The 18699-nt window shown below is 37.2% G+C and overlaps 1 protein-coding gene across 3 annotated transcripts in view; it reads left to right on the top strand.

The window, feature by feature from the left end:
• The window catches only part of LOC137941404 (uncharacterized), a 28297-nt gene extending 11814 nt beyond the window's left edge, over positions 1 to 16483 (top strand). The window contains exons 2-15 of one of the 3 annotated variants that reach the window (XM_068786795.1): positions 4747 to 4881; positions 5014 to 5087; positions 5215 to 5298; positions 5586 to 5673; positions 5832 to 5995; positions 6801 to 8748; positions 9005 to 9315; positions 9485 to 9794; positions 9902 to 10057; positions 10134 to 10275; positions 10399 to 10475; positions 11239 to 11378; positions 14766 to 14874; positions 15999 to 16483. In XM_068786795.1, the coding sequence (XP_068642896.1) occupies positions 4747 to 4881; positions 5014 to 5087; positions 5215 to 5298; positions 5586 to 5673; positions 5832 to 5995; positions 6801 to 8748; positions 9005 to 9315; positions 9485 to 9794; positions 9902 to 10057; positions 10134 to 10275; positions 10399 to 10475; positions 11239 to 11378; positions 14766 to 14874; positions 15999 to 16184 (3924 nt within the window). In that variant the 3' untranslated portion in view covers positions 16185 to 16483. Of the gene's footprint in view, positions 1 to 4746; positions 4882 to 5007; positions 5088 to 5214; positions 5299 to 5585; positions 5674 to 5831; positions 5996 to 6800; positions 8749 to 9004; positions 9316 to 9484; positions 9795 to 9901; positions 10058 to 10133; positions 10276 to 10398; positions 10476 to 11238; positions 11379 to 14765; positions 14875 to 15998 lie in introns of all 3 variants that reach the window. The other 2 variants (XM_068786794.1, XM_068786796.1) reach the window with 2 other exon arrangements.
• The last annotated feature ends 2216 nt before the right edge of the window (positions 16484 to 18699 follow it).

Raw genomic sequence — 18699 nt, 5'->3', positions numbered from 1 at the left:
TTCCTAAATCTCTAGGACCATTCATTTTACTGTTTTTCACATTTCTCCTCTCATTAGACACTCCCTTGTTCTTGGTCCCCTTTGAAGTTTTTTCTTGGTTTCTAGAGGTACCAGGGATGCTAACATTCCCTTTGGTTGGGGTAGGATTACCACATATATCAAAGACTTTCAGGTGTTAGGCCTCAATAAGTAATCTTTTGGTTACCTAAGTTGGTAATTTCATCATAGCATAGACCAACCACAATATGTGCACCTTTATGTGATTGGATCAATGTGTTCAATTGGATCGACTTAAAGATTTTCTCAAAGCCTTTTTTTATGCAATCTTTCTCAATCTCTAGGGAGTCATTCTTGGCCTTTAAGGCCTTATGCTTTTTAATGCTAATGCAGTCTTTATACATTTCTCTTTCTCTAAAAGTTTGTTACTCTTCCTGCAGTTCTCATGCACTTTGACAAATCTTTCATGCTTATCAGATAACTTTGAGACTACCTCATTTCGAATGATATAGTTAAAATTTTCTTCTCAATCTTCTTTTGGTTAATCATCTTGGTCAACTTAAATTAAATTTCTACATCAAATTCATCATTCTCAAGTTCAAAGCATACCTCAATCTCAAGACCCATTGGTGCCATGTTAGCAACTTCTTTTTTTGATTCTTCTTGTTCACTTTTTGAGCATGAGAGGGCTTCATCTCAAGTTTCCACTCTCAAGGCCTTACTTGACTGATTTCTTTGTTCTTATTTTCACTTGTTTCTTTTCCTCTTTCTTCTTTAGGGTTATTTAGCAACAAAGTGATCTTTGTTACCACATTTGTAGCATTCATTGCTATCCTTTTAAATCCTTTGACTGCTTTGTCCTCTCCTTGGGGCTTGGGTTCCTCTTATGAGAAAATCAGTTCAAGGGTATTTTGGTCATTTTACATGATAGAATATTTTATATTATGGCATTATCTTCTTCATCATGTTTTTTAGTCAGTGTACAAATTTTTATATTCATAGGAAGAGTAGAATGGGAGTTATAAGGGAATAAGTGTTTTTAATGTAAGAGTGGCATTTTGTCATTGCTTTAATTTATGACTTAAAACCTAATAAATAGCATTGGGGGTCGTGCAAAAAACCCAACACAACTCATTCAGAGCTTGTGCTTCTTCTATCTTCTTTCTCTCTCTAGTTTTTTCATACTTTTCACATGGCATCATCGCATTAATCATTGCTGGGAGTACATCTCAACTAGAAAACCTTCTCTTTATTTGGACGTCTTCACAAAATCAAGGTTTTTCAAATCTCCTCGGTGACTGGTTGGTAAAAATTCAATTGTTTTCTCTTTTCTTCTGCCATAACCTTAGGGTTGTTGGTTCTATCATCTTTTAAAGGATTATTCATGCTTTGATTGCCCAAAATGGGCTCTTTTTTGAGAGATTTTGGGATGTACGTCAACTATCTTTAGACTTGTGCCTACATCATCAATCTGTAGCTGATGTCAACCCTAATTGTGGGCTATTCTTGAAGGATCTTCTATCTATTTAATATATGGTGTTGATTTAAACATATATCACTTGCGCGCATCTCATCCCTGCCCTAACCCAAATTTTTATGAAGTGTGGCCCACGTCTTGGAATTTTCAAAAGTAGTTGGATACTAAAATTGAATATTTTTGGTGACTCTATACTTACTTTATGGCTGATTTGGGTGAAGTTTATGTACCATCTAGTGATATGGGTGGATCTGATGGTAGAGATGTAGTATTTATGACACCTGGAAAGTTGATAGGACCAAATTATCTTAATTGGGCCAAGTTAGTGAGAATGTTCTTGAAGGGAAGGAGGATAAAGTACACCAGAGATGATCCTCCAATACCAATGACTGATGATTGGGAAGTTGAAGACAACCAAGTTATGACGTGGATTGTTAACAATATTAATTGAACATTAAGGAATCAAGTGATGCATTGTGAAACAATAAAGGCTATGTGGGTTTCTTTGGAGTATCTGTATGCTCAAGAGAGCAATTTATCCAGAGTTTATGAATTATACACCAATTTCTTTGCTTTGAAAAGGGTAACAGGATTGTTACTCAATATTACAGTGCATTGTGAGACTCTGGTAGGAAAGTAATGTATATTATCTATTCACTATGGATGAGCAAGAATTAAGAAAACAACATAACCAACTTTTGGTGGTGAAGTTTCTTGATGGCCTAGGTGGGGAGTTTGACAGCATTAAGGCACAAATCTTAGCTTCAAAAGAAGTACCTTCAACACCCACTACTTTCAACAGAATTGTGAGGGCAAAAACAACTTTGGTATCTAAAGAAGAATAAGGAGATAAGGTGACAGATGCTGTTGTACTTAATACTTTGGGCCCTAATCCTATCCCAACAAACTCATCTCTAGGTCGGAGAGGTTTTGGGCGAGGTAGAGGTAGAGATAGTTTAGACAGAGGTGATGGTAAGTCCTAGAGGAAGTGTGTCTATTGTAGACAAAATAACCATTACTCTGATAAATGCTGGATAAAATTTGGAAAACTTGCCTTGGCAAACTCTACCAACCATGAGACTAGTGGAACAATCTCAGAGGTTGTTGCTTCTGTCCCCGCAGGGGGAGCTGATGAAGTACAACTATTTCAGCAACAATAACAAATATGCAGCGTCTAGCTCAGTTATTAGTTGGTTCATCCTCGACATCTATGGTTCATGCTCCTACTCCTATATACTCCAGATTGAGGGGGAGTGTGAGAAAATCATCTCAAGGGTATTTTGGTCATTTTACATGATTGGATATTTTATATTATGTCACTATCTTGTTCAGCATGTTTGATTTAGTTAGTGTAAAAATTTTTATATTCATATGAAGAGTAGAATGGGAGTTATAAGGGAATAAGTGTTTTCTATGCAAGAGGGACATTTTGTCATTTCCGTAATGTATGACTTCAAACCTAATAAATAATATTGCGGGTTGTGCACAACCCCAATGCAGCTTATTTAGAGCTTTTACTTCTCTTCTCTCATCTCCCTCTCTCTCTAGATTTTTCATACTTTTCACACCTCCATTTTGAAACCTGGCAAACCAATTAAACCTATTAATAAACATGTCAACATTATTATCATCCAAATTAGAATCACTAGTTGAGCAATCACTATCATCACATACAAAACATTTGGTTTCTTAGTCTTAGGTTCTTCTTTCTCATTCTCGTTACGATTCATCTCATGGGTAAGAAGGTTTTTTAGGCGTAGGTTCTTCTTCTCATTCTCGTTAAGATTCATGTCATGGGTGAGAAGGTTACCCATTAGTTTTTTTGGGGTAATGCTCTCAACTCCTCTAATCTAATTTATGACTGTTACTTTGGGTAGATTCCTAAGGACTTTATCTACCTTTTGTTTTTTTGTGTAGGTGGTGTATAGAAGAGCTAATTTAGTTGAGATTCCATTGGATTTTTCACTCATGATCTCAATTGTCTCACCTGGTTTCATTTTGAAGTTCTCATATTTTCTAAGTAAAATTTTCACCTTAGCTTCTTTAATTGAAGAAGTACCCTCATGTGTTACTTCAAGTTTATTCTACACTTCCTTGGCACTAGATGCACCAATTACTCTAGAGTGCGCTGTTGCACTTAGAAAACACAAAAACATGTTTAATGCTTTATGGTTTACTGGCACTTTTTTCTTATCTTCATCTATGTGTTTATTTATATCCTTTTCTACTTCCTTGTCTCTATAAGTTTTCTTAGGGATTTAAGGTCTTTAGGTGGTAATTTCCCAAAGATCAAAATCATAATCTAGTTGGAAGTGTTTCATACTACTTTTGCCGTGTGTAATTGTTTCTCTCACATAGGGGTGGCCTGGTGACAAGCATTCCAATAGAAAACTTGAAAATGACTTGAGCCAACTATTTGTGGATCTTTTATACTCTAATTGAGACTAGACAATCAGAGTACACTTGTTTTGATTCTACTTGATAGCTCCTACAAGGATAAATGTAGAGGGGCATGAATAGGTTTATCAAATTTTAATGGCTAAATTTAAATTCTCAAACTGTTAAATCAAACAAGTCAGACAATAATCGAATAGCCACATTCAACACAACATGTATAGTGATTCGCAACCCAAAATTAGGTTGCTATATCTATTCTTGAGGCTTTTGTTCCTTAGAGTTGAATCCACTAATGAGCAGCCAAGCGACATAAAACAACCTCAATATTGTACCTGCCTGATACTTTGGACTTATGGTCAACAGAAACTAGGTACAAAAACCTAGACCGTCATGGGTTTTTTTAGCAACAACTACCAATCAACTTGTCAAAGTGTTGATTGATTCATAACAAGAATCACTTGCTTTACAATTGAGCTCAAAACCTCTAATTCAAACAGATATTACAAAATCAAAGTAATACAACCAAAACAATTAGCAGTTCAATTCAATCTCAAATACATAATTTTGAAGTACACATGTTGAGATTTGAAAAAATCAATAAACGGAGTTTGAGAAGTTATGGAAAGGCCCTAAAGTAAGAGTCTAGTGAAGCAGGCTCTCACTGTAAACTAAATAGAACTTGGATCAATTAATTGCAAAATAAACTCAATCAAGTTCAGTACGAAAAATATCCAGTACACACTGAATTTTGATATCAAGGTCAGACTTCGTTACATCAAGCAAAGGAATCAAATACTAGTTACTAAGTAGGCAGGTCTACAAATAATGGTAATCCTTCTGGTAATCCTTTATTTGTTTCCTTGAAATGGTTTCAGGAAACTGCAATTGAGTTGGTAACGGTAGATGAGGATGGAATTGTTCAGTCAGTTTGCGAACAAGCTGTATTTGGCACAATTAAAGATCTTGCTGTTTTACACTGGAATGATAAGTTCATTGCAGCAAATTCAGAGGTCAGGCCATCATATATTACTCTTTTTGGAACAGAATAGCTGCTTAAGATATGCCTAACATTTTTGTTTCTTCAGAAAATGAATGGTTTTTCATCTTCTTTAACAAATTGGTTGTTTCTTCTGTAGACACAGGGCATGGATATTTTAGTGGTTCTTTCAGATTCTGGAAAGCTGTCTTTTCTCACATTTTGCACTGAAATGCACAGGTTTTCTGATATCTTTTGTGACAGTTAGTGTTTGTTTCACTTAAAATTGAAAAGCTTCCTCCTATGTTAAGCGTGCTACATTAAAAGAATGTAGTACTAATTGAGATATTGTGGTCGATGGATTTAGGTTTTATGCTGTAACACATATTCAGCTTTCTGAACCGGGCAACTCAAGACATCAACTAGGAAGAATGTTAGCAGTTGATGCCAGGTAATTAATTTTTTTTTGAAAATGATGATTCCAGGTATGTATTGATAGATTTTTTTCTTTAATTTTAATGCTTGACAGTGCATCAATATAAATTGGCGTGATAGGTTGGTATTTTCAGCCTTGTCTTATTTGCTTATCTTCTGGTTGAGGATGCTTAAAATATTAGAATGTTGCGTTTTTATAAAAAAATAAAAATAAAGTGATGATGTTTACTGGGCTATGTTACTATTTCAACTTTTCTTCTTCCAATAGCCACTTTCCTAACTTTAGTGAGTTGTTCCTTGCAGTGGGAGTTTTGTTGCTGTTAGTGCATATGAGGATCGCTTGGCATTGTTTTCTGTATCTATGTCAGCTGGTGCCAATATCATTGATAAGGTCTGCCTTTTACCTTATTTAACTTAATCTGGTGTTATTGTTTTCACGGGACCGAGTGTTAGAGGAAAATGTTGTAGGCAGCTACAGTTCTCTCTTGTCTAATTTGTAATAGCACTTATTTCAGATTTTGAAGATCTTCCCATATGTCATAATTTCAGAAAATTCTTTACCCGCCAGAAAATGAAAGAGATGCTTATTCTGGAAGGGATTCCCAAAGAATTGGTATCAGTGGCACAATCTGGAGCATGTGCTTCATCTCAAACCGTGTCAGTGATTCATGCAAGGATGCATATTATCCCATATTAGCCATGGTTCTGCACAGGTGCATTTATGTTACTTCTATGTCTTGGCTAGCCCTCTCAGTTCTTGTCTTGCTGAATCTTATGGAAATGTGGTAGTACTGTTTATCTTGAAATGAAGCCCCATCTTGGTTTGCCCTTGATTGAAATGCAGTATTCTCTGTTCCTGTTCTGGTTAGCCCCCTTTTCTTGACTCGCTCTTTTGGAAGATTGGCTTTGTTTGTATTTCTCTTCTTTTCTTGAATATTTGGCATTTTCCTTGTAAAGAAAAGGCCAAATTCAAATACATGGGTAGTATTCTTGGCGAGGGATTAAGGGACATAGTAACTGTTGAAATATGCAAAGCAGGCAGCTCCTCCTTCTGAAGAGAAGTAAAGATGATCTTGTCCTTGAAAAGTAAGGACGGATGAGCAGCGAAAACACCTTTTACGCAGAAAACAAGCAGTCAGTACACAAATAGGCTCAATTAACATATTCTTTTGATGGTAAAAGAGTTGATAGCCAGAAATTCACTCCTTGAAGATTTTTACATATTCATGATGAGATTGTTCAGTACAGCCAATATCTTGACATTCACTGGGTTTATCCTATGTGTAGTGCAAATATCATCGCAGATTCTTTTGAGACATGGAGTTGATCTCTCAGATGTTTTAATTGCAAATTCCTTTCTTTGATGTTCATTAGTTTGTATTCTTTCATTTCATTTGTATTTTAGCAGCCTGTTCCCTTTTTTATACATTCTCCTTCCCTTAACGAATTTTTCTCTTTATTAGAAAAAAACTACATTACAAGAAGCACCAGTTTTTACTAACAACCATATTGTTGCAGGAGTGATGCTGTACTAAATGAACTGTTACTCTTGGGATGTGACACTGGGGCTCACACTGTTCATGTTGTTTCTCAGTATACAGAGGCAGGGCCCTTAGCTTTGAACATTGTAGAAGTTCCTCATATTCCTGGCTTTGCATTTCTCTTTAGGGTTGGAGATGCCCTTTTAATGGATCTTAGAGATCCTCACCATCCCTGCTGTGTTTATAGGACAGGCTTACAGTTACCTGCTGCAGTTGAAGAAAAACATTTAGCAGAAGAATCATGTAAAAATGTTGATGTTGATGATGAAGGCATCTTCAATGTTGCTGCCTCTGCATTACTGGAATTAAGGGATTCTGGTGTGGACATGGTTGGTGCAAATGATCCGATGAGTATGAGTATTGACAGCGAAAGTGCCAAAGTTGCTACTACCTCAAAACTTATATGCTCTTGGAGTTGGGAACCAAGTAGCACAGGGAACTCAAAGTTGATCTTCTGTTTAGATTCAGGAGAACTATTTATGATGGAACTTTATTTGGACCTTGATGGGATTAAAGTTTGTTTGTCAGATTGCCTTCACAGGGGTCTACCTTATAAGGTTCTTTTGTGGGTAAAAGGTGGTTTTATTGCAGCACTAGCAGAAATGGGAGATGGGCTGGTTCTTAAGCTGGAGAATGGGAGGCTGAACTACAGAAGTCCTATTCAAAATATTGCACCAATCCTGGATTTTTCCGTGGTGGATTACCATGACGAGAAACAAGACCAGTTGTTTGCTTGCTGTGGGATGCATCCAGAGGGATCATTAAGGATTATACGTAGTGGTATTAGTGTAGAAAAGCTTCTGAGGACTGCCCCTATTTATCAGGGTACAACTGGTACATGGACCCTTCGAATGAGAAAAATTGATCCTTATCATTCATTTCTAGTGTTATCATTTGTTGAAGAGACCCGAGTTTTAACAGTTGGATTAAACTTCACTGATGTAACTGATGCCATTGGTTTTGAGCATGATGCTTGCACTTTAGCATGTGGCACAGTGGCCGATGGATTGCTGGTTCAGATCCATAGGAATGCAGTAAGACTCTGTTTGCCTACAACGGCTGCTCATCCAGATGGTATTCCATTGTCTGCTCCAATCAGTACATCATGGGCACCAAATAATGTGACAATCAGTTTGGGTGCGGTTGGACATCGTTCGGTAATTGTGGCTACTTCAAACCCTTGCTTCTTGTCTATTCTTTCTGTGCGGTCACTATCAGCTTACCATTATGAAGTCTATGAGATTCAACGTGTGAAACTCCAATTTGAATTGTCTTGTATATGCATACCTAGCCTTCTTGCTGATAAGCATTACGATTCTCTCCCTAGTAGAGTTCAGATTGAAAAGATCTTTGCTATTGGAACACATAAACCTTCAGTAGAAATTGTGTCATTTGTACCAGAAGAAGGGTTTAGAGTCCTTGCAACTGGATCCATTTCATTAACTAATACACAGGGGGCTGCTATTGGTGGTTGTGTTCCTCAAGATGTGAGACTCGTACTGGTTGATCGGTTATATATCCTTTCAGGGTTGAGAAATGGAATGCTGCTCCGCTTTGAGTGGCCTGTTTCTTGTAGCTTTAGTAAAATGGATTCTCCTTTATCCACTGTAGTGAACTCTGTGGCAGGTGGTTCTCACTATGGCACTTTGAATGTGGTTGAGAATTCTGACAACACTCTGCCTATACCTTTACAGTTAATTGCTATACGTCGGATTGGGATAACTCCAGTCTTTTTGGTGCCTCTTCATGAATTTCTGGATGCAGATGTGATCGCACTTAGTGATAGGCCGTGGTTACTGCAAACTGCGAGGCACAGTCTTGCTTATACATCTATTTCGTTTCAACCTGCAACTCATGTGACACCTGTATGCTCAACTGATTGCCCAAATGGCATTTTGTTTGTTGCAGAAAACAGCCTGCATTTGGTAAGTTCTTTTATTCTGTTATTACTCTACTTCATTTCAGCCTACAAGTCATGTGTCACTTGTGTGCTCAATTGATTGCTCAAATGCCATTTCATTTCTAGCAAAAGGCAGCCTGCATTTCGTGGTAGTAGTAGTGAGTGTTGTAATTTTCTAATTCTGTCTAGACTAGCCAACTTTCCTCCTTTCATTCATTTTTAATATGTAAGTAAGAGTGCTTATTTGAAGCTGATTCTGCGCAATGTTTTGAGTGCTGCAGGTGGAAATGGTTCACAGCAAGAGACTTAATGTGCAAAAGTTTTCTCTTGGGGGCACCCCCCGGAAGGTTATATTTCACAATGAGAACAGATTACTGTTGGTGATGAGGACTGAGCTAAGTGGTGATTCTTTTTCATCAGACATCTGCTGTGTGGATCCTCTAAGTGGTTCATTTCGTTCATTGCGTAAATTCAGTAATGGGGAAACGCCAAAATGCATGCAGTTAGTGAAGGTGGGAAATGAACAATTCTTGGTAGTCGGAACAAGTCGATCTTCTGGTCGTGCTATGATGCCTAGTGGTGAAGCTGAAAGGTTATTTTGTGGAATACATCTTGGCTTGCCAATCTTTGTAAATGATTTTTTAGTTTAGTCCAGGTTTATTGTTTTTATCGTTTTTTTTTCCTCCAAAGAACATGAGGACTTTTAAACAGTAAATTTAGTGTGTTAAGTTGAAATAGTTTTTTTCTTTAATGTTTAACAGTACAAAGGGGCGCCTACTTTTCTTCTTCCTGGAGCATATGCAAAGCTCAGATAGCAGTTCGTTGGTCTTTGGTTCAAAACCCAGCTCATCTCAGTCCCCTTTTTGTGAAATTGTTGGCTATGCAACTGAACAATTGTCAAGCAGCAGCCTTTGCAGCAGCCCTGATGATAACAATAGCTCTGATGGAGTTAAGCTAGCAGAGATTGATGCGTGGGAGTTGCGTTTAGTTGATGAACTCATTTTACCTGGCATAGTACTGTCTGTTGCCCCTTATCTTGGTCATTATGTATTGGCCTCTGCAGGCAATAATGTGAGACATGCTTGCCTTGCCTTGATTCATTGAAATGATTCAAATTGTTTTACCAGATAATTTCATAGTGAGCGCTTCTTATGGAAATTTTGATTTTGTATTAACAGCTTTATGTGTATGGGCTTTCAAACGAGGTTCCTCAACGGTTCAGGCGATTTGCTTCTGCAAAGACTCGCTTTATAATAACTTGTTTGACTACACTTTTTACTAGAATTGCTGTTGGGGATTGTCGAGATGGTATACTTTTCTATTCATATCAAGAGGTATAATCCTTTATCAATAGTGTGTTCTTATCAGGTGATTATTCTTAATTCTGATTGTGTTCTACATTTCTTTTAGGATCTCAAAAAACTTGAGCAGCTATTCTGTGATCCGATGCAGCGGTTAGTTGCTGACTGTGCTCTGATGGATATGGGCACTGCTGTTGTGTCTGATCGCAAGGGAAATGTTTCTATTCTTTTACGGACAAATCATTTAGAAGGTAAAGAGAAAAGTTACTCATAAATTTGTACCTTTAGTATGCAACTATGCTTATTTCGATTATTTTGTGGTGATCATGAGAGTTGAAGAGGTGTTTATAATACTTTGTCACTCTATTTTGCAGATAATGTGAGTCCTGAATGCAACTTAACCCTAAGTTGCTCATACTACATGGGAGAAACTGTCATGAATGTTAGAAAGGTATGTCTCAATCGAAAAGATGTCTTGGACAATTTTGCGGTCATTATCATTGTCAAAAAAAAAAAAAAAAAAACACAGGTGGATGGAATAACTAAAATCACCAAGCTCTTTTAGTTGAGTGGTAAAATTCACATGTTTGGCATCTAATGAAAATAACTAACCTAAAAGGAATATTGAAATGTGATATAAAACTACACCTCTCCTAAAAAGAAAGCAGAATTTGTCATATTAATGAAAGACAGTAAATTTCATTCTGGAATCCATCACACACACACACACACACACACACACACACACACATATATATATATATATATACAGATATATATAGAGGAAGATGAGAATTCATTGAAACAAAAAATAAGAAATAAAAAACTGGTGGACAAAAATCCAGGCAAGTTACAAATTTCGCCATAAAAAGAAAGTAATCAACAATTATACACTTTGCAATTATATTCCTTTGACAATTGTGAAAATCATGTTTAACAATTACATCAATCTTTTTTTTGTTCTTGAGGTTCTCTTTTGGAATGCTGACTAACTGGGCATAATTGCTTATCACCATAAACTTCTTTGGATAAGAATCTTTTCAATAGATTTCATTCTAGGGAACTACTTGTTAGAGACTTCCGTTCTCTGTCTCTCTCCTCTGATTCTGTCTCCTCTCTCTCTCTCTCTCTCTCTCAAGTACATCCAAAGAGCTTGAAGAGCTCTTTTTAATGCCTTAAAATGATTCTAGCTTGTTTATTGGTTCCATTTTCAGGGTTCTTTTTCATACAAACTTCCAGTGGATGACATGTTGAAGGGAGGGGATGGTGTTGAGGCAATAACTGATTCTGCACGAAATAGTGTTGTGGCAACTACTCTATTGGGAAGTGTAGTGATCTTCATTCCTATCACAAGGTAGCATTAAAATTCATATTCTTGCTAAATAGATGAGTTCTATGTTATTTTTCCAAGTCTCTTGTCAATCTTTGCTGCCAGTAATTCTCGCCTTCTAGTTGGTCCTCCATGGGGATCAGATATCTATTGAAGCCCAAAACCATGGGACAATGAATGACAATAAAAGACATCATTGTAACCTTGAGGACGAGGTTTGTGGAGAGAGAGAGAGAGAGAGAGAGAGGGAGGAGGGGAGGGGGGGGGGGGGGGGGGGGGGGGGGGTGCGCGTAATGATAGAACACGAGCAATAGGGGGTATACTTGTAATTAATAATTAATTTTTAAATAGAAGGGTGAAATTAGAAGGGGAGCTCCATCTACGGGACATTTGTACTTTTTTGCAAGTTCGAAGGTAGAATTGGAAGAGTAGGAGTTGCTTCAAAATAGAAGTTTTATTGAAGTATAAATTTGCTATTCTAGTAACTTCTTAGTAGTTTCCTAGCTTGGTTAGACCTAGTTGTTTCCTCCTTTGGAGAGTTCCTTGTTTGATTAGGCTTGGACTATGAGTTTCTCTTCCATTCATGTTATGTAAATATTAGCATCTATAAATAGAGAAGGCTGGTAAAGGAGGAACACGTCCCCAAGTCTTTATTTTTATTTTACTGCTTTCTTAGTTGTACAGTTAGTTTTCTCTTAAATGGTTCATATCATAAGACAATTATCTGGGCTTCCCATATTTGCAAAGTTTATTAACAGCGATACTAACATTCATACTCCTTAATATTGTGAGAGATGGATGAGATATTAAGTGCACAAGCTTGCAGGAGGTGTACCTCTAATTTCTTCCTGGAATAGGCTAAAAAATTGCAGCTTTTGAAGCTCGTTTCTTCATTTCAGTCCATTTGATGTTCCAACGTATGAGGCTCAGAAATCTATAGATGAAACTTTATAGGGGTGGCACGAAGACGTTAAAATAGGGCACACCAAACTTGGATAACAACAGCCGTAAGTGGTGGGGACAGCTCAAAGAGGGGCTGCCACAACGATGTTATACACTTCAAAATTGGCAGTGACATCATTTTAATTTCCTCTTTTTTGCATGTCTTGTAGTATAAGGCTCAGAGATGAAGTTGGTATCTCGGAACACAACAACTTGATAATGGCCTCAAAAGTTCTGACAAACATCATTCATCAAAACCCTTCAACTGAAGTAATTGGAATGCTCAGAGATGCCATCTTTCTGCAACATCAATACTGCGTTATTTGGTAAATGCGTGAAACAGCACAAGCCTCAGACCACAAGTGGGAGGTGTAATCTGCTGCTGCAAATGTACGACGAACAACTCTCTTCGCAGTCTGCAGTTTGATGGAATACTGTGAGGAAATTATCTAAAGCACTTGGCAGAATATACATAAACAGACGATATGATGCTTCATTTTCAGAGATTTTAACAAAAACAGCGTTGTTTTCACTGATCACACTTCTAAACAAACTGACACTTCCATGGCAAAATGCAAAATATTACAGATTATACTCCCTCATAATCTTCTCCATTTTGTCTAATCTGATGTTTTGATTGCAGTCATTGAGAAAAGCTTTGGTTGCCATCTCTGCTAACCTTCTGGTTTCCAACAAATCATCTCTCCTTCCCTTACCTGCACTCCCTGACCCCAAATCTGTTTCCTCTCCAATTGCTGCATTAGCTCCACTCATAGCTCCCCCAATAGTCAGCCCAGAAATATGGAGATTCCCATGGACAACTCAGTTGTGAACTTGATTTCATGTCAGCTGATCTTTGTTACTCTTTTAGGCCATCATTTGCATGCCCGAACTATTTGCGGCATGAATGCCGCTGGTGGCTTTTTGCCATCTTCACTCTATGCAATTCTTGACTAGCCAGATCCCTTAGCATTGCCCTTTCTCCTGTGTGGTAAATCCTGGCTGAGCCGAAAAGTTTCCATTTTCTCCTGTGTATAGTAACAGGCGTGATCTTTACCCTTTGACCAACTTTTATGGTTGGGGTATTAGATTCAAACTAGAAATTGCAAATTTTGTCATGATGCTGAGAAGTCAGTGGATTGCTTGCTCATTCACTGCCTTTTTTTTGCCTTAGAAATTTGTGGTGCCATTCTCAAGAAATTGGCTTCTTCTGCCATCCTTGGTGTCCCTGTCAGTTGTGTTTCAGTTTCAAATCAACACTGTGAAGATCCTTTGGCACCTTTCCATGCTGTTGTCGCCTAGTGAATTTGGATTGAGAAAAACTACAGAATGCTTGAGAGGACATGGTCAAGCAAGTCTTTCTCCATATTCTTTCCATGGCCAAGGAAACCCTTTTGAGTTGCTTTTTAAGTGGCCTTATCAGAGAGTTGAAGTATAGCTCTCTGTCTGTTGTTGGGGTGTAGCTGTCCTCGTTGTTGAGACTCTTGGAGCTCCATTGTGGGACCCCCCTGATAAGGGTTCACTGAAGCTCAACTTTGTTGGGAACTCTGGAGGAAGCTTGAGCCTGCTGGAGGAGCCTCTCTTTGAGGAGAATTTGGCTGGTTCTTTGTTCCCTTTGGGCAGGCAACCTCTATAGATGTTTGTTTGAGAGATCTCTAACCTGGGTTGAGACTTCTAAACTTTATTTCTTTGCTCCTGGTAGCTGCTTCCCTTTTCTGATGAGAGTGAGGAGTTAGTCCCTTGGTTAAATCTTCCATGTGGAGTCAATATTTCAAGGGAGACCAACCGGGTTGTGGACCCTTATTCTGGACAGGTTCCACCAACAATGCTTTGTGGTTTAGCACTCTCTTCAATGAGGGTTAGTTTGCTGCTGTCCCAGCTTGTTTCTTCTTTGTTTTCAAGGTTTACCTTTTAAAATGTCAATCTGTGATTATATGGACTACGGTTCCCTTCGTTACTCTCTGAATTTCCTCTCGTCTTTAATATTTTTTAGAGCATCTTGCTTTCTCTTTACAAAAGAAGTGTGGAAATCTGATAACAAGAATTCTCTGGGTAAATTTCAAAAAGCTAACAAAAAAAAAATAAAAAAAAATCTATGGATAAGTATAATTCGGGCACCTGCATACTCAGGAGAATACTTGAGTATGAATGATTTTAGTAACTAGGAGTGGGCTCATCCCTCATTTATGTGAACTGAAGGATTCCCAAATGAATGTTTGCTTGCTTAGGTGAGATTGTGTCATTATTGGTTCAGCAGGATAATTTTCATGCTGGTGAAACCTGAATATTTATTTTTGATTTTCAACTGGAATAAGTGCTAGACTCTTATCTTTTTAGGTTTTTGAGTAAAATATGTGGAAGATGATAAAATATATTCCTCTTTATTGTTTTGAAGATTTAATGCACTTGTGAAAAGTTGTATGGGATGAATAATGAACTCTCATTTCACTGATCTTTGTAAAATTGTAGGGAGGAGCATGAACTTCTAGAAGCTGTGCAAGCAAGACTTGTCACCCACCCCTTGACTGCTCCTGTCCTTGGGAATGACCACAGTGAGTTCCGTGCACGTGGATCGCTGGTATGACTAATTGATCTCAAAATGTGGTTTTGTAGAATAGCATTAAATTATTTATTTGTTGAATGTTGATTACATGCACACCCTTTATCCCTTTGTGAGACTTGAACCCAAAACCTTGCACTAGAAACCCCCATGTGACCATTCTGCCATTGTTTGCATATTTTATTTTTCAGTATTCTTAGATTCCAATCTTAGTTGTTTAAAAGTGTATTTGGATAAGTGAGGAGGGGAGGGGGTGGTTTGTTCCTAGCGTGGGGTCTTTTCTTCAAGTCTGAGTTAGAGTATGTTTGGAACCCTCAGAAAAGAAAATAAAATAAAAAAATTACACCCGCACACTACACCCAATTCCTAAGTGTCTGTTTGGAATCCCGTGGAAAAGAAAAGAAAAGAAAAAAATGAGAATTTCCCAAAAATAGTTAGTGAAAATGTGATAATGATCAAATTCTCATTTTCACTAACTATTTTTGGGAAATTCTCATTTTCTTTTCTTTTCCATGAGGTTCCAAACAGACCCATAGGAATTGGGTGTAGTGTGTGGGTGTAATTAGACATCTAGTTTTTGAAACTCTTAACATATCCTTTATAATATTAAACCATATTTGTACAGAGTGATCCTTGATTGGATTTCTTCTCTCTTCTCTTTGTTGGATAATGGAAGTAGATTTGACTAGGAGCGCCTATAGGATTGCTGTACTGTGCATCTCAGTCGTTATCCCTTTAAATTGTAAGTGACACGCCTAGTCAAAATGTCTGTTCCAGAAAAAGGAAAATGTGCAACAAAAGGCCAACATGCTTTCCTGAGCAACTATTACCTTTAAAGTCGTAGAGAAAGTGCTATTGTCTCTCTTTATGGCAACTATAGCTTAAATAAACCCTGACCATAATCCTGAGATTTCTTCAGGTTCTTTCCGGAAGTGCAACTATTACTTGGATTCTAATCTTATTGCAAAAATCCTATTTACATTTGAGTTAGGGGATTTCTGAGCTAGTTTGTTACCACCAAGTACATAATTTTAATAGGGGAGAAATTGTAGCAACATGGCAAGAAGAAATTTTTGTTATTTTAATCTTTTAATTGTTGTTCATCAGATTAAAGCATGGTTTTTACTTCATTTTTGTGGCAGAGTGGGGTGCCCAGGATACTTGATGGGGATATGCTAGCTCAGTTCTTGGAGCTAACCAGTGCACAACAAGAAGCGGTTCTATCAGCCTCACCAATGGGAAGTTCAAAATTGAGTTCATATCGCTTAGCCATCCCTGCCAATAGAGTTGTTCGGTTACTTGAACGAGTCCATTATGCTCTGAATTAGACCTCTTCTCCTAAGAGAAGCTACGTTGAATGAATTTTAAGCATTGGTATCTGAAGAAAAAATCTGTCCACATGAAGGAAAAATTCCTAGTTCACCTTTCGTGTCTGTAAATTTTGTATCTGATGCATTGTTATCATAGTCTGATAAAGAGGATTTCTGATAGTGTGATAAAGAGGATTTCTGGGCAAACAAAGTAGGTGAAGGTTCTAAAGACTGATGAGTCTGGGAAGACGAACTTTTGTAATTATCTTTTTTTTTTCTTTCTTGAAATGAAACCTTTGTAGACTTGTAGTTGGTTCTATTCCAGTAGATGAGGTTGCAATATCTAGGTTCTCATAAAAGTCGGAAGAATGCTGTTGGTTATGGTCTGACATTTCGTTTGCAGCTTCTGCGGTCTTGGTTTTTGGAAGTCTTCACCCTATAATCCGTTGTGTGTAAGTTTGATTTTAAAATGGTATTAGAGCGTAGGTTTAAACGTCCTACAGAGCCAAGTATTAAACTTGGTCTTTACAGAGAAGTCAAAGCTTAACTTTACTTCTTTCTGTTTAGGTATACATACTCCCAAACAGGTAGGACCTAAACCGGTCACATCCCATGTACCATTGGTATACTACAAATGTATTAATATACCAAAGACTCCAATTGGTAGGTCAATGGAACTCAACGGTCCTTATGACACCGTGTTAAAAATTGGACACACAAATGTTTATCCAATAATACGCTATCTACATGGATGACATGATTAGAATAATTCAATATTAAATAATATAATGGATTTAGTTGGTGATATGTATCACAACTTCTTTATGACAAGATGTTGGGAAAAATACACCGTAGAAAATGTTGCTTTCTTTTGCGTCGGAATAGAAAGTGATGTCAATGAACAAGTACAACAAGTACAAAAACTCAAGAGAAAAATTAATGCCCATCTTGAGGTACTTAAAAAAGGAAATATTGAAGAAACAATACGTTTCCTTACAAATATACAAAACTATGTAGATAAAGAAATAAATCACTCTAGGATCTTAGAACCTGTCCGAGAAGTGAAAACTAAAATGGTTAAGAACAAACCATGTAGAAAGGAATTAGAGGAAGTTATTTGTAAAATAGTTTCTGTAAAAGCTCATCACGGAACAGATAGAGATCGTCTTATACGAGATATATGTGCCTTAACTCAAAATGAGGAATTGAGAGAATTAGTTATACAACATATCTCTCATTTCATCACTTTGTATCAATTGGAATGACTGATCGAAATCTTGTTCCAAAAATTAAAAGAGACCTCAACTCATCTAAAATTCCTAAATGTCTGAACAAATAAGAATAAAATGTACTTCTCTCCAAAACAGTGTTCATATACATCATGAAACACAAGGAGAATACGATGAACATCCTAATCTTATGCAGGATGGACAAAATTGGACAATAAGTATCCCTAGGATAACTGAACTCTACAACAAAGATTGGATTGAGTTCCAAAATAAATTCTTCGTTTTCCAGAAGGAACTATCTGTAGAAATACAGGATACCGACTCAGGTACGTTCTGCTACAGATTATTAAGTGAATCTGATTTAGCCAAGCTAAAAAGATTCGAATATGTCCATTATGGACTAGTTCGTATAGGATTAGACCCCTTAATACGAATCAATCAAAATTTACCCTTTATAGCAGCTATAGTAGATAACTCTGTGAAGAATAATTTTGAAAAAGCCCTACTCGGAGGAGTTAGAGCTAACTTAGGATTAAGCCCAGTCTCCTTTACAACATGGCCCGATCTACAAATAGATTTAGAAGACAAGCACATCCAAGATACTTTGTCTCGAAAAATCTATACAGACAACTGGTCGAAAAATAGAATTCAACCAGGAAAAAGAGTTATGCGCATACTTGTATGCATAGTAGCCCTAAGAATCAACACTGGAAAGGTTCCAGTTAAAAATTCAAAGAAACTCACAGAATTAGCCAAAAAAATTGGTTATTCTGAAAACTTGACCATAGATGAACTCGACCCCAGAGAGTTAACATGGCCAACAGAATGGGTAGTCCAACCTTTGGTACCCAGACACCTTCCCCTTTCCCGAAAAACCATAAAGGAGATAGAAGGAAAACTAGTGATCACAAACACTAGATCCAGATTTTCCATCGAACAGGATAGGCCCTCTACCTTAACAAGTAGAACCTCAAATAGTTCCCATTTCGAAGGAATAGGAAATCCAAGGCCCAATGCTTATGTTCCTCTTCACATCGATGATGGCACATAACCCATAAAAAGCCTTAGGTCCACCAATAGGAAATAGTGACATCGTCACCAATTCCAATCAAACCTTAGAGTCTTATGGTAAGACCCTTAATAGGTTAGAAAGAACTGTTGAGAATCTCCAACAGAAAATAGATTTCCTCTATGATGAACATAAACATAGAGAAATAATAAAGTGTCAAAACATCCTAGAAAATATTCTAGAAAAAATTGACCATGGAAATTGTCCTGTTTTCTTCAAAGATTTAACAAAACTA

The sequence above is a fragment of the Aristolochia californica genome, unplaced genomic scaffold (genome assembly GCF_029961685.1).
Source record: "Aristolochia californica isolate CCGP_79_NKW_82.1479 unplaced genomic scaffold, dmAriCali1.0.hap1 SCAF_9, whole genome shotgun sequence".
Classification (NCBI taxonomy): Eukaryota; Viridiplantae; Streptophyta; class Magnoliopsida; order Piperales; family Aristolochiaceae; genus Aristolochia; species Aristolochia californica.
Note: the sequence above shows the minus strand (reverse complement) of the source record. Positions and strands in the feature narration are given on the sequence as shown.